At 41.0% G+C, this 20,473-nt stretch overlaps 2 protein-coding genes across 3 annotated transcripts in view; both read right to left on the reverse strand.

Moving 5' to 3' along the window:
• The window catches only part of si:dkeyp-68b7.12 (rho GTPase-activating protein 30), a 30,700-nt gene extending 18,612 nt beyond the window's left edge, over positions 1-12,088 (reverse strand). Inside the window, exons 1-9 of one of the 2 annotated variants that reach the window (XM_057858418.1) lie at positions 12,063-12,088; positions 6,453-6,680; positions 6,273-6,375; positions 6,051-6,195; positions 2,087-2,169; positions 1,899-2,006; positions 1,706-1,824; positions 1,472-1,637; positions 1,267-1,361 (exon numbers count right to left, since the gene is read on the reverse strand). In XM_057858418.1, the coding sequence (XP_057714401.1) occupies positions 1,267-1,361; positions 1,472-1,637; positions 1,706-1,824; positions 1,899-2,006; positions 2,087-2,169; positions 6,051-6,195; positions 6,273-6,375; positions 6,453-6,540 (907 nt within the window). In that variant the 5' untranslated portion in view covers positions 6,541-6,680; positions 12,063-12,088. Of the gene's footprint in view, positions 1-1,266; positions 1,365-1,471; positions 1,638-1,705; positions 1,825-1,898; positions 2,007-2,086; positions 2,170-6,050; positions 6,196-6,272; positions 6,376-6,452; positions 6,681-12,062 lie in introns of both variants that reach the window. The other variant, XM_057858417.1, reaches the window with a different exon arrangement.
• Positions 12,089-16,330: 4,242 nt separating this feature from the next.
• The window catches only part of tesk2 (testis associated actin remodelling kinase 2), a 62,959-nt gene continuing 58,816 nt past the window's right edge, over positions 16,331-20,473 (reverse strand). Inside the window, exon 13 of the mRNA XM_057857566.1 lies at positions 16,331-19,382. Coding sequence (XP_057713549.1) covers positions 19,129-19,382 — 254 coding nt within the window. The 3' untranslated portion in view covers positions 16,331-19,128. The remainder of the gene's footprint in view (positions 19,383-20,473) is intronic.

The following is a 20,473-nucleotide window of genomic DNA, read 5'->3' on the forward strand; positions in this document are numbered from 1 at the left end:
AGCCATTGATATTATTCAAAAACATGGTTGGCCAACCTTAGTTCACATTTCCCCTTTAAAGCCAGTACATGTGAAGGCCCGTCTGAAGTTTGCCATATGAATGATGCTGAAGGGTCATGAGAGAAAGTCATGTGGTTAGATGAGACGAAAGTAGAACTTTTTGGTGCAAACTTTACTCGTCGCGTGGAGGAAAAAGAAGGATTAGTACAATCCCAAGAACACCATCCCCACTGTGAATTATGGGGGTGGAGATCTCATGCTTTGTGGCTGCTTTTCGGCAAAGGGGACAGGATGAATGTACTGTATAAAACAGAGGATGAATGGTGAAATGTATCGTCAGATTTTGAGCCACAACCTCCTTCCTCAGTCAGAGACTTGAAGATGAGTCGTGGCTGGATCTTCCAACATGACAATGATCCGAAGCACACAGCCAAGCTAACCAAGGAGTGTCTGCGTCAAAAGCATATCCGTCAGGAGTGGCCTAGCCAGTCTCCAGACCTCAACCCAATAAAAAATCTTCGGTACGAGCTGAAACTTTGTGTTTCTCAACGACAGCCCCAAAACCTGACAGATCTAGAGAAGATTTTTGCGGAAGAATGTGCCAAAATCCCTGTTTCCATATGTGAAAACCTGGTGAAGAACTATAGAAAGAATCCGACCTCTGTAATTGCAAACAAAGGCTTCTGGACTAAATATTAGCACTGATTTTCTCAGGGGCACAAATACTTATGAACCCCAGTACATTACAAATAAATGATTGAAAAATCATACAGTGTGAGTTCTGGATTTTTTTTTAGATTATGTCTCTATACTGTAAAAGGAAATGCATCTATGATTGAAATTTCTGGCCTCTACCTATTTACTAACTGGGTGAACTTGCAAAATCCCAAGGGGTGCAAATACTTCTGCTTCTCACTGTATGTGAAAGGGTTACGCACAAAATGACATTTGAGTGCTACCCTCTCCTAGAGCAGAGGATGTGTTTAGTTTTCAATGCAACGTTGAAATGCGCAAATTCATCCTACCACCATGCAGAGGCTTGCTTCCCCGGAAGCAATATATTCATGTCCTGTAACTCAGTTGTTTCTTTAGCTCTTTCACAATCATTACCAGTTGAATTGCAATTAAGCAATTCTGATTCAATTTCAAACTCCATTCTCTCAAATTGGCCTCGACTGTCAGTTTGTGTCTTGCCCACATTTTGGTGACCAAAATGCTGTCACATCGACCAAGTGGAATTAGTGCCAGCGGCTCTACAAAATCTACCTTTGGCCGAGTGTTTATGCCGTCTTTTGGGGTCTTGGAAGCGACTGCCGATGTTGAAGATGGACATCCACTTCCTTCCTTTGAAGGAGCCTTTCCTTCTGAGGTGAGAAAAGTGTGCCAACATGTCAACAAAACCCCCCCAAAAACGAAAACCAGAGGTTTCTGGGTTTCTGAGCGGTTCTCAGATATTGGCTACTCTACTCACTTGTCCGTGCCTTCTATAATAGCATGATATGGTCTCATTGGAAGGGGACCATCCCCTGGACTGATATGTCCAAAGTTGGCGGGAGGCTGAGCCTTGAACAGTGATTCCTCCTGGCCGAAGATAGCCGTTGGAGAAGGAAGAGATTTTCTCCTGACATGTGCCACACCTGAAGAAAGCGGACATTTTAAAAAACTGCACTCAGAAGACATGCTTGCTTGTCTGTGCTGTGTTCACCTGGCTCAGGAAACAGTTGAGGGACGTGTGTAAGGATGAACTCCACTACAATGGATTGCACCCTGACCTCCATGAAGGCTGCAGTACCATTGAAACCGGACACCTCAATGTCCTTTGACCTTAAGAAGAAGATTAAAAAGATTGAGTTCTCGAACGGCCTTGACCAGATCAGGATGCGGTGCGGTATCCACACCGGAGCAGATTGGGTGCCCAGACGATGGCCAAGTTTCTAGCATGCATGTTGGTCTCGGACGAGTATGACGCCATTTTGACGAGGTGGGACATCAGAAACTCCAGAGTTCTGAAGGTAATCAAGCAAAAAACATTCAGTCGGCGAGAAAAAAGACAATTCTGTGAGAAACGGCGCATTGGAACAAAAACCTGTAATGAGGTTTGGGAAGTTCCTGCAGGACATCTCGGATTTTCACCAGCCGCTCCTCCTCCAGCTGGACAGCCACAGCCTCCTGCAGTGAAATGTTAGCGTTCTTAGTGGATAGAAAGCCATACATTGCAAAAACTTTCCCTGTCAAGTCAATCTGAATCTGATCCTCACATGTGTAGAACTGATGTAAACTTATTATGGAAGCTTTAATTTACCAGGTTAAGCCTAATCAAATCTGATTTGGATATCACAGGTCACATGGGATCAAAATAACAACATATCAGGCAATTGTATGAACCAATAACATAAATGTCTTGTTAGGTTTTGTGTTTGTTTTCTCCTAGTGTGACTTGTCCCTGTGATTGCCCATTGCTTTCACCTGTGTGTGTTCTCCCAGTGTATCCTGCAATCAGCGTCCACCTGTGTCACCCATCTGTTCCTCATTGTCTCGTTACCCTTTGTCTGCGTGTGTATATAAGCTCCCAGTTTCTTTTCAGTCCTTGTTGCATAATTGTCAGTGTCAGCGTCTATGTCCGTGTCAAAGCCAAGATCCTGTCCAAGCCCTCGTGTATGCGTCCCTCCGATTGAAGTAAGATTTGTTTGAATCTTGCCCTTTTGATCCCCAGTGGTTTTGGTTGTACTTTGTGTTTTTGTTAGATATCATTAAAACGTTTTTTGAGTTCATCGCCATCTGCCCTGCCGCTTTTTGTTCCCTGCAAATGGGTCCACACAACCTGCCTGCCTGCCGGCATCCCTGACATGTCTACAGTAGGGGTGTCAAACAGGCAGCCCGGGGAACAGATCTGTCCCGCTGCATCATTTTGTGTGGCCTACGAGAAAATCCCATTAAATAATGGCATGTCAAATAAGCAAATCCAATTGAAATAACAAAAATATTTTCGGGGATGATTCCAATTTATGGCCTTTCTGTGATTTCTTTATTGACAAAATTATTCAACCTCTTCGGTATGTATAACATTAGTACTTAGTACAACATCCTTTACAACAATAACATCCTTTAGACGTGAAGCATAGCTTGATACAAGTTTCTTTCAGTGATCCACAGGTATCTTTGACCATTCCCCATGGGCAAAGAACTCCAGTTCATGAACATTTTTGGGCTTGCGTGCTGCAACTGCCTTCTTCCAGTACCACCAGAGATTTTCAATGGGATTTAAGTCTGGTGATTGCGATGGCCACTCCAGAATCTTCCAGCACTTCTTTTGCAACCAAGATCTGGTAGATGTAGAGGTATGCTTAGGATCATTGTCCTGTTGGAAGATCTAACCTCACCTAAGCCTCCGCATTGTCAATGACTTCATGACATTTGCATCCAAGATGTCCTGGTATTGAACTGAATTCATAATACCTTGCACATGCTGAAGATTCCCTGTACCTGAAGAAGCAAAACAACCCCAGAGCATGACTGACCCTCCACCACGCTTCTCAGTAGTTAGGGTGTTCTTTTCTATAGTATAAGCATCACTCTTTCTCCTCCCCACATACCGTTGATCCATTGGCTCATAAATTTCCAGTTTGGTCTCATCACTCCATAGAACAGTATCCCAAAACGTTTGTGGTTTGTCCACATGGTTTTTGGCATACCTCTTGCACTTTGGAGTCAGCTGGGGATGTGCCTGGAAGTTCTTGCGTGGAAATAGGTTTGGGAATCTCTGGCATGAAGCCGATTCGATATGTATCTAGATACACAGGTTATGATTCGATTAAAAAACGATAGATTTTTAAGGGTGAGTGATTCGATACGATTCGATACAGTTTAAGAACGATACGGTTCGATACAGAGTGAAAACGATACGATAGAAAACATTTGTTGTGTGTGTTCGTACAGTATTTTAAACATAAAAAAGACCACATTTCTAATCGCAAAATTAAAAAACAAAATTTCATACCAATATGTTTTATTTTTTTATGAAAAAAAAATTTGGCTTACTAAATGACCGTCATTTTGCTGGATGGGATTGATAATAAAATAAAACTCCAGTGACAGACAACAATAAAGTGCAGTAATTCAATTACTGTATTTCCTGGTGTTTTGAACACGAAGTAACTTAAGTGCAAACTTTCAATGTAAACATCTTACGAACAAAAAATATTAATTGTATGCAGCAGCTCTAGAAAAAAAAAGAATGAAACCTGCTGTTGCTTTGTTGCCACTACTGTTTTCGTTTTGGGCTATGACGAAAACGCTACGGAGCGTGCATTAGAGTGGTTTTGTTAGCTCTCACGTTGCTATGACACGCCAGTGACAATCGGGTAATGACGGCAACTACTAGCGGTTCTGCCGAAATGCATGATGGGAAGTTGAGGCAACCACGACTGTTAGTGGTGCTTGTCCATATTATATCATGCATGCGGTCACACTCTAAGTACGCGGTGGTGTATGACACAAGCGCTGCATATGAAGTAAATGGTCAATTATTATCACATTGACCAATGCCGATTCTTTTGTTCGCGAAAGCCGAATCCTATCTCTACTATCGGTTCTTTGTGACAGGGCTCAGAGAACAAACGGACCCAATAATGCAGTGCTCAGAGCAGATTTATTAACAATGGTTCAGAGAGGAAGAAGTCTTGGCCCTTGGAGAGGCACGGAAGGCTGTTCGAGCAGGGGGGGACGAGGAAGGCGAAGGCCCAGGCAGGATGCGTCTAGAGCTGGTCCTGTAGCAAGGTTCAGGTCACAGAGAAAAGGCAGAGGCACAGACGAGGAGCAGGCTAGAGGCAAAAATCCACAAGGTCAAAAATTGTATCAAAGGCAGAGGCACAGACGAGGAGCAGGCTAGAGGCAAAACTCCACAAGGTCAAAAAGTGTATCAAAAAAACCGACAAGACAAGGTAACTAGGAACGCTCGTAAGTTGCAGTGAGGGCTAACAAACTCGCAATGGCTTAGAGGGCTGTGGGTGTTTACGTAGGGAGGCTGAGGTAATGACCAGGTGTGCAGGACAGGTGTGTGGAATTAGTGTTGATGACTGCAAGGGGAAAAAAAAGGAAAAGGCATACAGGCCTGCAGTGGGTTCTAACACTTTGAATAATTGATGGCTAATTACTATCGAATAATAACCTTACTATCGATACAGTCGTATCTCTCACCTGTAAAACCGGATATCCGGTCGTATCGGTTTATCGTTCTCAAGCTTACGTGGAAGCCATCATTTCGCTGTGTGCGTCTTATTGTCTAGGATGAAACCTGAATACTTTCCCATGACATGTCCTGTCATAGTTCCTCAGCTGTCACCAGGGAATTTTTCTCCACCTTTCACTTCAGGTCTCGCACAGCAGTTGCAGACAGTAACCTCTTTCCACTATGCCCAGGTAGCGTTTCCACTGTGCCTTTAGCTTTAAACTTGCGGACTATGCTCCCATTTGTGTCTATTGAAATTTTTAGTCCTTTTGCTATGTTTTTTTTTTATCCATATTCCTGCTTATTAAGTGAAATGACCTCCTCTATGAACTTTTTTTAACCATTCCTTGGACTTCACCATGTTGTAAAGATGTCATTAACTGCCAAGAAGAGCCATATGTCACAGTCCTTTTAAATCTGCTTAATTGCTGTTCATTAGGGTTCCGTTCACATCTACAGATGTTTTCAGTTTGACAACAGCTGATGGAAACCTTTGTTCTTAAGCGTGGCGGACTTGGGGGTTGAATAATTTTGTCTATGAGGTAATCACAGAAAGGCCATTAATTGGAATATCCCCAAAAATATTGTTGTTATTTCAGTTGTATTTGTCTATTTGTCATGTCATTATTTGATGTGATTATAAACGAGATGAAAAATGAATGTCAAACTTTCAAAAACAATTGTCCACTGCGGGGGTTGAATAATTTTAAACACAACTGTATGTTTGTCAACTCTCGTCCAATTAATTTGTTTTGAATATTATTAAACTGAATCAGAACATAAGGACAAGTGGAGGAGTGCGAGGTGTCGGCTGCTACTCAACAGCAAACTTGTCGTAAAGTTGGTATGTGAGGAGAGGGTTGGGCAGCTCCCGGAAGTACGCTTTGCACAGTGAGCTGACACAGTGGATGTCCTGCAGGTACACCTCCTTGCTGAGATCGGGGGTCCCGTAGCTTTCGAACTCGCTCCTGTTTTCGGAGGCGACAATGGGGTTACGATCGCAACGGAAGACACGGTCACTTCAGAGGGTAGAGTGACAAATCACCTGAGTTTTTGGATGTTGGATGAAACACCGGACAACCTGTAGATGCCGTCCACGATGCCATGCTCCTCAATGAACTGGCTGCAGCACCGCAACACCTGAGGGACTGCAGGGGGACAACCTCCATGATTCAGCCCAATAAGCAAGTTTGAATGTTCAGCTTTTGTTCAGTCTTCATCGTACCGTCCTGGCCAGAGGTGTTCAAGTGCTCAAGAAGGTCACAACCAAACACCTTGTCTTTGCTGGCCCCTTTTCTCCAGACTCTTCTCATGGCTTCTCAGACGTTCCGTTAAGACCGCCGGTCCAGATCTGTTTTGGACCAGATGCGACTGGAATCTAGTGAATTGAGGCCTCCTTCTCAGTGCAGAGGCATTGTGGTTTTTTTTGTGTTTTTTTTTAATCCACTTCGATCTGTCAAAGTACAAATCGGGATCATTTGAGGCATGGGTGTCAAAACTGGCATCATTTTATTTGGCTGACAAAAGCAATGAATAGTCTTTCACTCATTTAGTACATTTATATCTTCAGGATATTGAAAGTTATTTAGCTTTTCATAGGCTTAGAGTAGGGGTGTGACAAAATATCGAAATGGTGATATATCGTGATACTTTGTATCCCAAAAGGTTATCGATATGCTCCTGCCAAGAATCGAGATACCGTTTTAAAAAGGTGTCAATGTTTCCACCACAGGTTATCAATAGGGTTGGAATCTGGGCTATTTGTAGGCCATGACATTGACTGGATAAGGACTTCAGCTCTGTGGCATGATGCATTGTCATCTTGGAAAATGACATATTTTCAATTGAAGGGATAAGAAATCTAAAATGTCAAATTTCAATGTAAACTCTTGAAATATATTGAAGATTTAACCACAGTCATCTCCCCAGTGCCTTTGCCTAACATGCAGCCCTACATCATCAAGGACTGAGGGAATTTTGATGTCTTCTTCAGGCAACCATCTTTGTAAATCTCACTGGAATGGCACCAAACAAAAGTTTCAGCATCATCACCTTGTCCAATGCAGATTCTTGGCTCTTGACACCTTGTCCAATGCAGATTCTTGATTCCTTGTCCAATGCAGATTCTTGACTCTTGACAAGGTGATGATGCTGGAACTTTTGTTTGGTGCCATTCCAGTGAGATTTACAAAGATTGTTGCCTGAAGAACCTGTTCCAGTGAGACCTTAAATGGGCCAAAATTACCTAATTGCCTGGCATTGACTGCCACTGACAGCCATAGACGTTCAATCCGTTTGAAGTGGGAGGGATGGCAGCGAATGAACGAATGTTCATTCGCTGCCACCCTCCCAGTTCAAATGGATTGGACGTCTACTATTGATAAACTCATTCCAATTCACAGTAGAAACTTTTTTTTCTGTTTATTAGTTGTTTGTACTATCCTAGAATGATTTCCTGACCAATGTATCGATAATCGTTGTATCACCTTATCGTCAGATCATCGTTATCGTGAGCTTTGTATCGCAAATCGTATCGTATCGTGAGGTACCAAGAGGTTCCCACTCCTAGCTTAGAGTTGAACCCACTCCCTGTACTAGCTGTACTATTTCTTGCTTGTCAAACGCTTCGTTTAATATCATATTTCTTTGACTTCATTTGGAAAAATAAAACTTCATTCTAGTGAGATTATGACCTTTTACCTTGGCAAAATACATAACAATAACATTTTCTAATGAGGTACTGCCTCAAGAGAAGGAGTTCAAGTATCTCGGGGTCTTGTTCACGAGTGACGGAACAACGGAGCATGAGATTGGATGGAGAATCAGGGCAGCAGGTGCAGTATTGCAGTCGCTTTATCACACAGTTGCAACAAAGCGGGAGCTGAGCCGAGAGTGAAAGCTCTTCATCTACCATTCTGTCTTCGTTCCGACCCTCACCCATGGTCATGAGCAATTGGTCATGACCGAAAGAACAAGATCGCGGGTGCAAGCGGTCGAAATGGTTTTTTTCAGGCAAATAGCTGGTGTCTCCCTTAGGCTAGGTTCATACCACAGGTCTTAATGCACAAATCCGAATTTTTCATGTTTTTCCGACTCGAGTGAGGCATTAACTTGATGGTCTGAACGCACAAAAGTGGACCATTTCAAATCCGATCTAGGTCACTTTCATATGTGGTTAAAATCCGATCTGGGCCACATTTTTCCAGAATATGGCTGCGGTCTGAACTGTCAAGTCTCCCGAATCGGATTTCATGCAGCAATTACGTCAGCAAAGAGCGAGAGGTAAGCAGGAAGGCAGCGTTGGAGCTGTACATTAGCGTTAGCGCTTAGCTTGATTTCGTTTTTTTGGGAAGAGGCGGGCTTGACAACAGTCATAAAAAAGAAAATGGAGTGGAAAAGGATAAGCCTGAGAATACTCGATTTTCTTTCTGTGCTCCAAATGAGCAAGCATGTGTACCGTAATTCTCAGACTATAAAGCGCTACTTTTTTCCCTCATTTTCTAGTGTGGCTGATTTGTAGATTTATTTGGGTTAATAGGTAACACTTTATTTGACATCGGCGTCAGAATACCGTCATAATTATGACATGACGCTATCATGGGAATTACTGAATGCTTATGACAGATGTCAATAAGTGTCACCCGGCAAATCATGTCACTAACTCCATTTATGTCCAGCTCGGATCTTTTACATCTGTTCAAAAGTGAGAAAATTTGCCGGATGATGCTAAATGACCTCTGTTATAAGTAGAGTTGTTCCGATCATGTTTTTTTGCTCCCGATCCGATCCCGATCGTTTTAGTTTGAGTATCTGCTGATCCCGATATTTCCCGATCCGATTGCTTTTTTTTTTTTTTTTTGCTCCCGATTCAATTCCAATCATTCCCGATAATTTTTCCCAATCATATACATTTTGGCAATGCATTAAGAAAAAAATTAATAAAACTCGGACGAATATATACATTTAACATACAGTGCATAAGTACTGTATTTGTTTATTATAACAATAAATCCTCAAGGTGGCATTTACATTATTAACATTCTTTCTGTGAGAGGGATCCATGGATAGAAAGACTTGTAATTCTTAAAGGATAAATGTGACTTTGTATATTGTGACTAAATAATGCCATCTAGTGTATTTGTTGAGCTTTCAGTAAATGATACTGTAGCCATTTAACTGTTCTGCCCAAATGCATGATGGGAAGTGCAACCATGACTGTGCGTAGTGGTACCAATTGATATATCTTCTCTGCATTGGGAAATAACATAGGGTGTTAAGAAAAAGATCAATTACTACCTTTCTTCCCACATTGCTTCCCACGATATTTCTGATCGTAGGGAGAGGGATTGTAAGGCTTTAGCCAATTAAGAAAAGGCTCCAAAGGCTGCCAAAATTCACTATACTCATTTTACGCTGTTTTTTAGCTCTATATATAGGTAAAACGGTGCCATTACAGATTGAATGCGACAATGCGTGAGTGGGTCGTGCAGCGCATGCGGTAATTGCGTTAAATATTTTAACGTGACAATTTTTTTTTTTAAATTAATTACCACCGTTAATGGGATAAATTTGATAACGCTACCTTAAGCCTAAACTAAAGACTCTGGATGAGTGTAACATATTATGTCTGTAACGTTAAAAACAATTAGAAAACGATTTAATTAAAAAATATATATATATTTAAAAAAGGCATGTCCGATATTTTTTTGCCGATTCCGATACTTTGAAAATGACGTGATCGGACCCGAACGTTATATGCATTCATTAATGCTCTAGACCAGTGGTTCTTAACCATGGTAAAGGTACCGAACCCCACAAGTTTCTCACGTGGATTCACCGAACCCTTTGGAATTAGATAATTTAGCAATTTTTTTCAAATTACAAAAACAATATATCAAAGCTAGCAAGCTAATAATTTAGCAAATTCCTATTCAAAATTCTTCGAGTTTTGCCAGCATATTTTACAAACAGGCCAAAATTTCAGACCACGCTGCCCATTGGTCTGTTGTATTCCCTCATACTAAGTGCGAGTCAACCTTCCACTGAGCAAACCAGTTCTTCCTCCCATCGGATTGAGGAGTAGCAATTAAATGAAAAGGATTAAGCCTGTAAATTGGGAGCAAACCAGTCCAAAACCTGGTCTAAAAACTCACTTTGCCTTGATTTGATCAGCCTACGAAAATCGGTCTCTGGAATTCTTTACCTTCGCCAAACCCCTTGGACTTACACACCGAACTCCTGGGGTTCGATTGAACCCAGGTTAAGAACCGCTGCTCTAGACAGTGTCATGTCATAATTATGATTGTCTTATGACACCACTGTCAAATAATGTGTTACCAAATACCATAACTAGCAATTAATGAAACAACTGGAACAGTAACTGAAGAAATAATTATCACAGAACATGAATTTTGATTGTAATTTACATTTGTAGCGCCGCAAAGCAAGCTTGGAAGCATGTTGGATGACAACAGTGTTGAAAACAGGTGGCAGAAGAGGTTGACTGTCTCCCCCATGGGGGCTGTGATGGCCACATTACGCTTCTTGAAAAAAATGAATCTTTGTAGCCAATTGGTTCAAAGCTTCATGGTGGTTGATTTGGTCTTATGACAGTCTTGAGATGCCGCTGTCAAATGAAGTGTTACCGGTTAATATCTTTTGGTGTAAATATCCCATAATACAGTGAGGACAACTGCGGTTCATAATTCAGTTCAGCTTATCTATGAACAAATGCCGTTTTCGTGTCAAATTTGGTGGGGGGGCGGCTTATAATCCGAAAATTACAGTAGTCGTTTGTTTTGATGGTCCTGCGCATGCAGGTCAGTTTGCTCAACGCATTTCGGACTGCGAATTAGTGCGCATGGGGAATACTTGAACGGGCTCAATGGATAAAGGCAGTCTGAACGGGCACGCCAAGAAGACAGATATGACAAAAAAAATCAGAATTTTGCGTTAAGACCTGTGGTATTAACCTAGCCTTAGAGACAGGGTGAGAAACACTGCTATTTGCGAGAGGTTTAGAGTCGAGTTGCTGCTCCTTCTCGTACAAAGGAGTCAATTAAGGTGGTTTGGGTATCTGTTGCGGATGCCACCGGAGCGCCCCTTAGGGAGGTGTTCCTGACACGTCCAGCTGGGCGGAGACCTCGGGGCAGGACCAGGTGGAAGGATTATATCTCGACACTGGCTTGGGAGCACCTCTGGATCCCCCTAGTCTGAGCTAGTTCATGTGGCCAGGGAAAGGGTAGTTTGCGACCTGCTGAAACTACTGCCCCCCAGACCCAACTTCGGATAACCGGTTGAAGATGGATGGACTTCAAATTACGACTTTTAAGGGAAACTTTTTTTCATTCCTACAGCATTAAACAATAGTTACGTTTAATTGGCATAAGTCCTTATAAGATTCTTTTCAGGTAGGGTATGTGGACAAAACAGGTATGAGAACCTCCGTCATTATCCATTTGTGGTTCACCACTTCCCGCCAGAACTGAGGCAAATGATTTATTTTCAGAAGGCCACACCCAGAACCCTCAGACTCAAATAAGCAAAACTATCCAATCGTTTCCAGATCAGAGCTCCTTAAACCTAGAAAAACCAAACATTAGGTACTTGACCTGGGTGAACTACCAACCTACTTCCCTTCTCCTGACAATTTCACGAATGCAAGTAGGCCCCGCTGTGGAAGCATCAGAAGTTTAAAAAACCTGAAGTTAGTCACTCAGACCTCCCATCACTTCCCCTATGAGATATCCCGACACCTGCTCCTTTCAGCCCAAACCATAAGCTCATTAACACGGTACGCTTTTTGATAAAACGTGACATAAAATTGCTGTCCTACCTTGACTCTGCATCAGCAAATACAAGGCGCAAATGACGCAAGAAAACCACCAAACTTCCTCTCTGCTCACTTCCTGAACATCGCCTCGCTTCAAAGCCTTCTGATTGGACAAAAGACATTGCTGCCACTGCTTCTTCTTCGTGGCGTCCCCATTTCCCTTCTGGGTTCTTTCGAGACACTTACACAACTGCCAAGTTGGGTCTAAGCCAGCGTTTTATTGACACTGAAACAAAACTCGGCTAAATCTTTGTTATTTCAAAGCTAATCAGTCTATGCTAGCAGAAAAAATGGACAGTGGCAGGTTTACAACCGTGTTACATTAACTTTCCTTTAAGCAACAATAAGCATTTGGCAACTGGGGTCGCTAATTTTTTAAAGCTTTTCAAGTGAAATTCTTTTCCATTTTTACTAGAGTTCAGTTGGGGTCAGTTTTGAGCATCCTAATGCGCCATGTCTTTTTGTAAGTGGCCGGCCAATATGCAAGTTATCCATTCTATGGACCATAAATCATCACAGATGCTGGCCGTTGAACTTTGTGATAACAGTAGTCCAGATGGTCTTTTCCTCTTCGGCCCTGAGGACAGAAATCCCTAATTTTCAAAAACAATTTGAAATGTGAAAATAAATGACTAGAGAACATTCCTTCTCACATTAGGGTTTTAAATTTGCGCTTGAAGTCATTTAATAGGGTTTTATACTAGTCCTTATAAAAAATTTTTGCATATTGTGATAAAGTTAATCATTTTCTGTAATGTACTGATAAACATTAGACTTTCATATATTTTAGATTCATTACACACAACTGAAGTAGTTCAAGCCTTTTATTGTTTTAATATTGATGATTTTGGCAAAAATGTCAAGAAAAACCAAAAATCTCAAAAAATTAGCATATCATGAAAAGGTACTCTAAAGAAGCTACTAACCTAATCATCTGAATCAACGAATTAACTCAAAACAACTGCAAAAGATTCCTGAGCCTTTTAAAAATTCCCAGCCTGGTTCATTACTCAAAACCGCAATCATTGGCAAGACTGCCGACCTGACTGCTGTCTGAAACGCCATCATTGACACCCTCAAGCAAGAGACTAAGACACAGAAAGAAATTTCTGAGTGAATAGGCTGTTCCCAGAGTGCTGTATCAAGGGACCTCAGTGGGAAGGAAAAAGTGTGGCAGGAAACGCTGCACAACCAGAAGAGGTGAACGCACCCTGAGAAAGATTGTGGAGAAGGGCCGATTCCATACCTTGGGGGACCTGCAGAAACAGTGGACTGAGTCTGGAGTAGAGACATCCAGAGCCACCGTGCACAGGCGTGTGCTGTAAATGGGCTACAGGTGCCGCATTCCCCAGGTCAAGCCACTTTTGAACCTGAAACAGCGGCAGAAGCACCTGACCTGGGCTACAGAGAAGCAGCACTAGACTGTTGCTCAGTGGTTCAAAGTACTTTTTTCAGATGAAAGCAAATCTTGCATGTCATTCGGAAATCAAGGTGCTAGAGTTTGGAGGAAAACTGGGGAGATAGAAATGCCAAAATGCCTGAAGTCCAGTGTCAATTACCCACATTCAGTGATGGTCTGGGGTGCCATGTCAGCTGCTGGTGTTGGTCTACTATGTTTTATCAAGGGCAGGGTCAATGCAGCTAGCTATCAGGAGATTTTGGAGCACTTCATGCTTCCATCTGCTGAAAAGCTTTATGGAGATGAAGACTTCATTTTTCAGCACGACCTGGCACCTGCTCACAGTGCCAAAACCAATGGTAAATGGTTTACTGAGCATAGCATTACTGTGCTCAATTGGTCTGCCAACTCTCCTAACATGAACCCCATAGAGAATCTGTGGGATATTGTGAAGAGGAAGTTGGGAGACACCAGACCCAACACTGTGGATGAGCTTAAGGCCGCTATCGAAACATCCTGGGCCTCCATAACACCTCAGCAGTGCCACAGGCTGATTGCCTCCATGCATCGCCGCATTGAAGCAGTTATTTCTGCAAAAGGATTCCCGGCCAAGTATTGAATGCATAGCTGATATAATTAATTGAAGGTTGACTTGTTTTGTATTAAAAAACACTTTTTTTGTATTGGTCGGATGAAATATGCTAGATTTTTGGTTTTTCTTGACTTTGCCAAAATCATCAATATTAAAACAATAAAAGGTTTGAACTACTTCAGTTGTGTGTAATGAATCTAAAATACAGTATATGACAGTCTCATGTTTATCAGTACATTACAGAAAATAATGAACTTTATCACAATATGCTAATTTTTTAAGAAGGATTAGTACAGCTGAGTACCGTATTTTTTGGACTACAGTGAACCCTAGTTTTTCGCGGTACAACGATAAGTGAAAAACGTGAAGTAGCGCCCCCCCCAACAAATATATATAAATAAATATAAATATAGAAATATATCTAGAAATATAAAATATAATTGTGTGTGTGTTTAATGCATTTACATTGATCTCTCGCTACTTCCACTTCAAACTTCGCGCCCTCAGTCCATCGTGGATTTAAAAAAAAAAAAAAAAAAAGGCGATTGCAGTCTCCCTCTCCCTCCCTTTCTCTCTGCTCTTTGTTGGACAGACATTGCACTGGAGTTGCTTATTAAAGTTAACGATGATTGACAGACGTTTAATGTTTGATCTTGCCACAGATGCCTGGAAGCCGAAGCTTCAAAGCGCCACATGCGTCAACTTGTTAAACAGTTGCTGTGGCAACTCATTGTAAGAGAGCAGCTTGAGCAGATTTGAGTGGACTCACTCAATGAAGCATTTAATACTTTATTCTTGTTTTAAAATAATTCAGCGGCAAAGCAACATTCTTAAAATATGATAAATAATACATTTTAAGTGTTTAAAAACCATTTAATAAAATATATATATACATACGTTTTGTTGTTTTTTAAAAAATTATACTTCAATACATTTACACTTCACGCATCTGTGGTCTAATTATCACAAAGCAAATTTCAAGAGACTACGAGTGGCATACAGTGCCTTCCATAATTATTGGATTCATAATAATTATGTGTTTTTTAGCTTCCAATAATTTTTTTTTTCTAAATAATATGGGACCTTAATGGGAAAAAAAAGAGAAAAATCCAACCTTCAATACAAGTGCATTTATTCAGTGGGGAAAAAATCCCACATAAAGAAATAATTATTTGACATCAAATAATGTGTGTCACAATTATTTGCACACCTGGTGTTAATACTTTTTTCAACCCCCTTTTGCCAACAAAACAGCACCTAATCTTCTCCTATAATGTTCACAAGATGGGAAAAGACAAAGAGGGATCTTCAGCCATTCCTCTTTGCAGAATCTCTCTAAATCATTCAGAGACCTGAGTCCTCTCCTCTTCAGCTTACCCCACAGGTTTTCAATGGGGTTGAGGTCTGGGGACTGAGATGGCCATGGGAGGAGCTTGATTTTGTGTCTGGTGAACCATTTCTGTGTAGATTTGGCCATATGTTTAGGGTCATTGTCTTACTGAAAGACCCAGTGACGACCCATCTTCAGCTTTCGGGCAGAGGGCAACAGATTTTGATTTAAAATGTCCTGGTATTTCAAAGCATTCATGATGCCATGCACCCTAACAAGGTTGCCAGGGCCTTTGGAAGCGACCCACCCCCATACTTCACAGTGGGTATGAGGTGCTTTTCAGCATGCGCATCTTTCGTGGCACGCCAGACCCACTTAGAGTGTTTGTTGCCAAAAAGCTCAATCTTGGTGTCATCTGACCAAAGCACACGGTCCCAGTTAAGCCCCAATACCGCTTGGTGAACTCCAGATGTTAGCGTTTATGATTGTGAGTGAGGAAAGGTTTTCTCCGTGCATGCCTCCCAAACAGCTTGTTGGCGTGTAGACAGCACCACATTTTTCTCTTTTTTTCCATTAAGGTCTCATATTATTTAGAAAAAAAATATTAGCAGCTAAAAAACACATAATTATTATAAGTCAAATCATTATGGAGGGCACTGTATAATGATTCCCTGAGAATCTTGTTGAAAAGGCCCAGATGGACCAGTGCTTCATAAATTTTTGTAGCAGCTCGGGTGAAAACCCTCCAGTCTTTTTTAAGGGTATACATGTTTACTTTTATCAGTCATCTGAATAGTTAAAAAAATGTGATCGTGTTGGGCCTGACCAACATTTTGTAAAGCTGTACACGCTACTTGTCACGGTTTTGGAGGCACTGGTACACGTGCCTTTTGAATGTGGGTCACTAGGAGACCCATTGCTGTGTTATTGTTATTATCTATCTATCTATCTATCTATCTATCTATCTATCTATCTATCTATCTATCTATCTATCTATCTATCTATCTTTCCAATACTAAATCTGAATAAATACATTAAACACACAATAAAAATAAAATTATAAAATTTTATTTTGACATGGACGATTTGGAGACAACGTGAAGAAGATTAAGGATTTTTTTTGTGTGTGGGGGGGCGCTACTTCACGATTTGTCACTTATCGCGGCGGGTTCTGGTCCCCATTAACCGCGTAAAACGAGGGGTCACTGTATTCATATTTATCATCGGAAAGAGATAAATATAAGATATGCTTTCTCACTTTTTTTCCCCCCGCAGTATAATGAAAAAAATATATGTATATGGCGGAAAACACTCAGTTGACAGTTCTGCTCTGAGACCCCCAATTTGGCCAAATTTCAAAATTGTCCTATATGCATGTGCGATACATCATCGGAAAGTTTAAAATCTCAATTTTCTGGGGGAAGAAAAAGTTGAACAGGAGGGCATTTAAAAAATACATTTTAAACAGCTGGAGGTGAGAGCACACGACAGCATAATTAAAGACACCATGATCTTAACGAGATATTATCGCGTACTTGCCTCTTTTTGACCCAAAAACTCCATGTAGTGTGTATCACCAAGTGTCAAGACACAGCTGTGAATGGCCACAGCCGGATTTTTGGGGGATTTAATGGGTGAAATATGGTAATATAACAAGGGTCGCGATGCAGAAATCGCAGAATTTTTCATATATATAACCTTTTAAACTTTTTTTTTTTTCTATTTTTCTTTGTTAGGATTGATTATTTATCATCGAAACGAAAAAAACGAAAAAAAATACAATTAAGCTATAGTTATGAGGTAGATATCCGTGACTTTTTTAGACGCAAATTTTTTCATTGTGACGTCATTTGTTTAAAAGTTTAAAATATGCGAGTGAATAATTTTTTTTAAATAGTTTTTTTGGGGAACGAAATACCGTATTGGCTCAAATATAAGACTGCCTTGATTATAAGACGACCCCCTCTTTTTCAAGACAAGTTTGAAAAAAAGACTTTTTGAACACCAAATTAATTTTTATACAGAAAATAATTGCAGTACATCTGAAACAAATGATTATAACAATATATTTGAGAGAAAAGCATGTTGTTTTGCCACATTCAAATCTTAATATCTGAACATTTAAATATGTAAACTAAAGTGCAGTCACATTCGTAAATGAATGGCTTCTATTTTTGAAATAGAATAAACCAATCTATCGTGATAAAACAACAAAATTGCAACAACTGCATTAACCATCAAAGTGAAGTCTAACTGTAACTGGAGTCTTGAAACAAATCTGAATAAGGAAAAACATTGCAATAAACTAATGCAAACTAGTTAAACTTAAGAGTATCTGAGATCGGTCATGACAGAACATTGCTTCAATGATATTTGGCGCCATCTAGCGTCGTGAATGGGTATAATGTCTAGACCGCGAATATAAGACGACCCCCACTTTTTCAGTCTCATTTCAATGCAAAAAACACAGTTTTATATTCGGGCCAATACGGTATTAGACTGATTAATGATTGATTCTACGCTAAAAATGACAGACATTTCCAGCTGTATTTTTTTTTTTTTTATTGGGGGGGGATCCGCGATGGACTGAAGGTGCGAAGTTAGAAGCGCGAAGTAGCGAGGTTTTTTTTTTTTTTTTTTTTTTTTCATAGTTTGGCCAGGGGGTTCGACTTATACTCTTGAGCGACTTATGTGCGAAATTATTCACACATTATCATATCATTTCACATATTATTTTCACACTAAACCACAAGAGGGCAGTCAAGGCCTGTGTTTCAACATTGGCGAGAGCTAAAACTAAAACAACTGAGAAGGGCTGAACAAAATAGCACTAAAAATGGTTCTATTTCATTTTTATTTTAAATTGCCTTTCAAGATGACACGTCTGTTCTTGGCGTTGTATTTTATTAAATAAATATCCCCCCAAAATGCGATTCATATTCCAATGCAACTTATGTTTTTTTTACCATTCATTGCACATTTTTTTGGCTGGTGCGACTTATTGTCAGGTGAGACTTATCGTGCGAAAAATACGGTACCTCCAATTTCCTTGACTATTTCCATAAACTTGCACAATTTCTGAGTGGGTCCGTGTCAAATAGTTTTTATTGAAACAAATTAAACCTGGGCGAAGCTTTGTTATTTCAAAGCAAAATCAGTCTGCACATTTTTTTACACAAATATACAAAGGTAAGACTTGTTTTTTTGTCTTTTAAAACACATCACATCCTCGTTTCTGCGCAACAGTGTGAAATTATTATTTTTTTTGCATAGAAAAGATGACAAAATAGTGCATTTTAGTTCCTACGGAGGCAATCTTAATCTCTTAATTGCATTTAGCAGATTCATTTAAAAAAAAAAAAAAGACAACATGACTGCTGGTGAATATGTGGAACTGCATTACGTTGTCTTTGAATTAATTACGTTAGCATCGAAGACGTCCATTAAAGACAATCGAGGATCACCAAGTAAAACCACAACAGATTAGAAATGCTCGTCGGAAGCTGGAAAGTAACCAGAGCGCTCGATTCACTTTTACCGAAGAGATCTGTTCCAAAGCAAAAGCATAAACGTAATCTTTCGAGGGCAGGGAGACATGGAGGGAAACAATCAAAGTCATTCCGTAATATTCGTAATAAATATAAACAATATTAGCATTATCAGCGTTTTGATTGCGACCAATGTCGCGGTTGTGTTAGAAAAGCTCTTAATCGGCTTTCTTCACATTCTTTAGTCCATGTCGCCTCCCTCATGGTGGCATGACATGCATGTGTTGGTCCTCCAACATGCTAGAGCAGTCCATTGCTTCGCCGAGGGGGACGTTCGGAGACCAGCTCTCACCAAACACGTCATCATCGTCCTCGCTGTCCGTCCCGTCTGGCGCCACTGGCCCGCTGTACGGCGGGATCTCCACAACTGTATATTTCCGGGCCCAGCCACTCAGCCCCGGCTTGTGTCGCACTTCGGTGCCCGTTAGGACGGTCTCTGACCGGCAGACGGCCGCTGTGAGGAAGGAGGTGCAGATTTGGTTACTAAAAACCAACTAAAAAATCTCAGATTAGGATGAGGTTTTCCAATTAGAGTTCTTGCCTGTGTTTTGGATTCAAATGAGGACTGGAATTTCCAACAGGGGAAAGGGTATAAAGTAGAGATGTGACCTGAAGAGAATCGTATCCTTCCCCATATGTACTGTTTAACTGTTTGTGTTACTGTAACACACCCAATACAAAATAAATAGCATTTAAATCAGTTTAAGAAAACAAGTAGAATATATTTGAAGTGTGAGGAGTTGGACGTGGCGTGATTGGAACTACAGCGTAAAGACAACGGGCAGATAAGGGCAATAACAACTACAGGATGCCTGCTGACAACGCGCGTGTCATACAGCTGACTGAGCGAGATTGACGCTGATGGAGCAAGACAAGCAGGTGATGGCCAAAACATCTACAAGCACACGTCTGGCCGACCATACCCCATCATCAGCTCTTCTGGTAACCGACAATAGACAGTCCACAACAATGAAAGGACATCCTTTCCTCCCACAATGAAAATCTGATAACAGAGGAACCCGCGACTAAGAAGTTGGCACTCAGCACTCACATGGCGTGTGGCTGGCAAAATCCTCAACTCTCGTTCCCCTGACATAAGTAACGCCGAAACCTCCTGCCCAATCCACAACAGACAATAACCCTAAACAACGCCCAAACACACCATTCTTCCGGACCACATCCCGCCTTACCAGAGCCTTTCAAAGACAATGTTTAACTAAATGTTGTCATTTTCCTCAGGAATCTTTTGTTGACCTGTGATATTGTGACCCTGGATCCAGCCTTCCTCTTTGTCTGGGTCTGTTTGCTGTTTTTGCCTTGCTGTCTGATTGCTGTCGACTTGGGATAATTGTCCACTTGTGCTTCAAAGCCTTTTTCCAGCTTTTAAAATGGAGTCAATACAAGGGGTTTAAACTAAGGTAAACGCTAAGATTTTGTTGCCTGGCACAGCCAGACTATTCTCCCTGTGTTTTTCAAACACTGTGAGAAATAGTCTGGGACCCAGCCCATTAACAGCCTCTCGAGCAAGGTACAAAATCAATCGTC

Source organism: Corythoichthys intestinalis, chromosome 14, assembly GCF_030265065.1.
Source record: "Corythoichthys intestinalis isolate RoL2023-P3 chromosome 14, ASM3026506v1, whole genome shotgun sequence".
Taxonomy (NCBI): Eukaryota; Metazoa; Chordata; class Actinopteri; order Syngnathiformes; family Syngnathidae; genus Corythoichthys; species Corythoichthys intestinalis.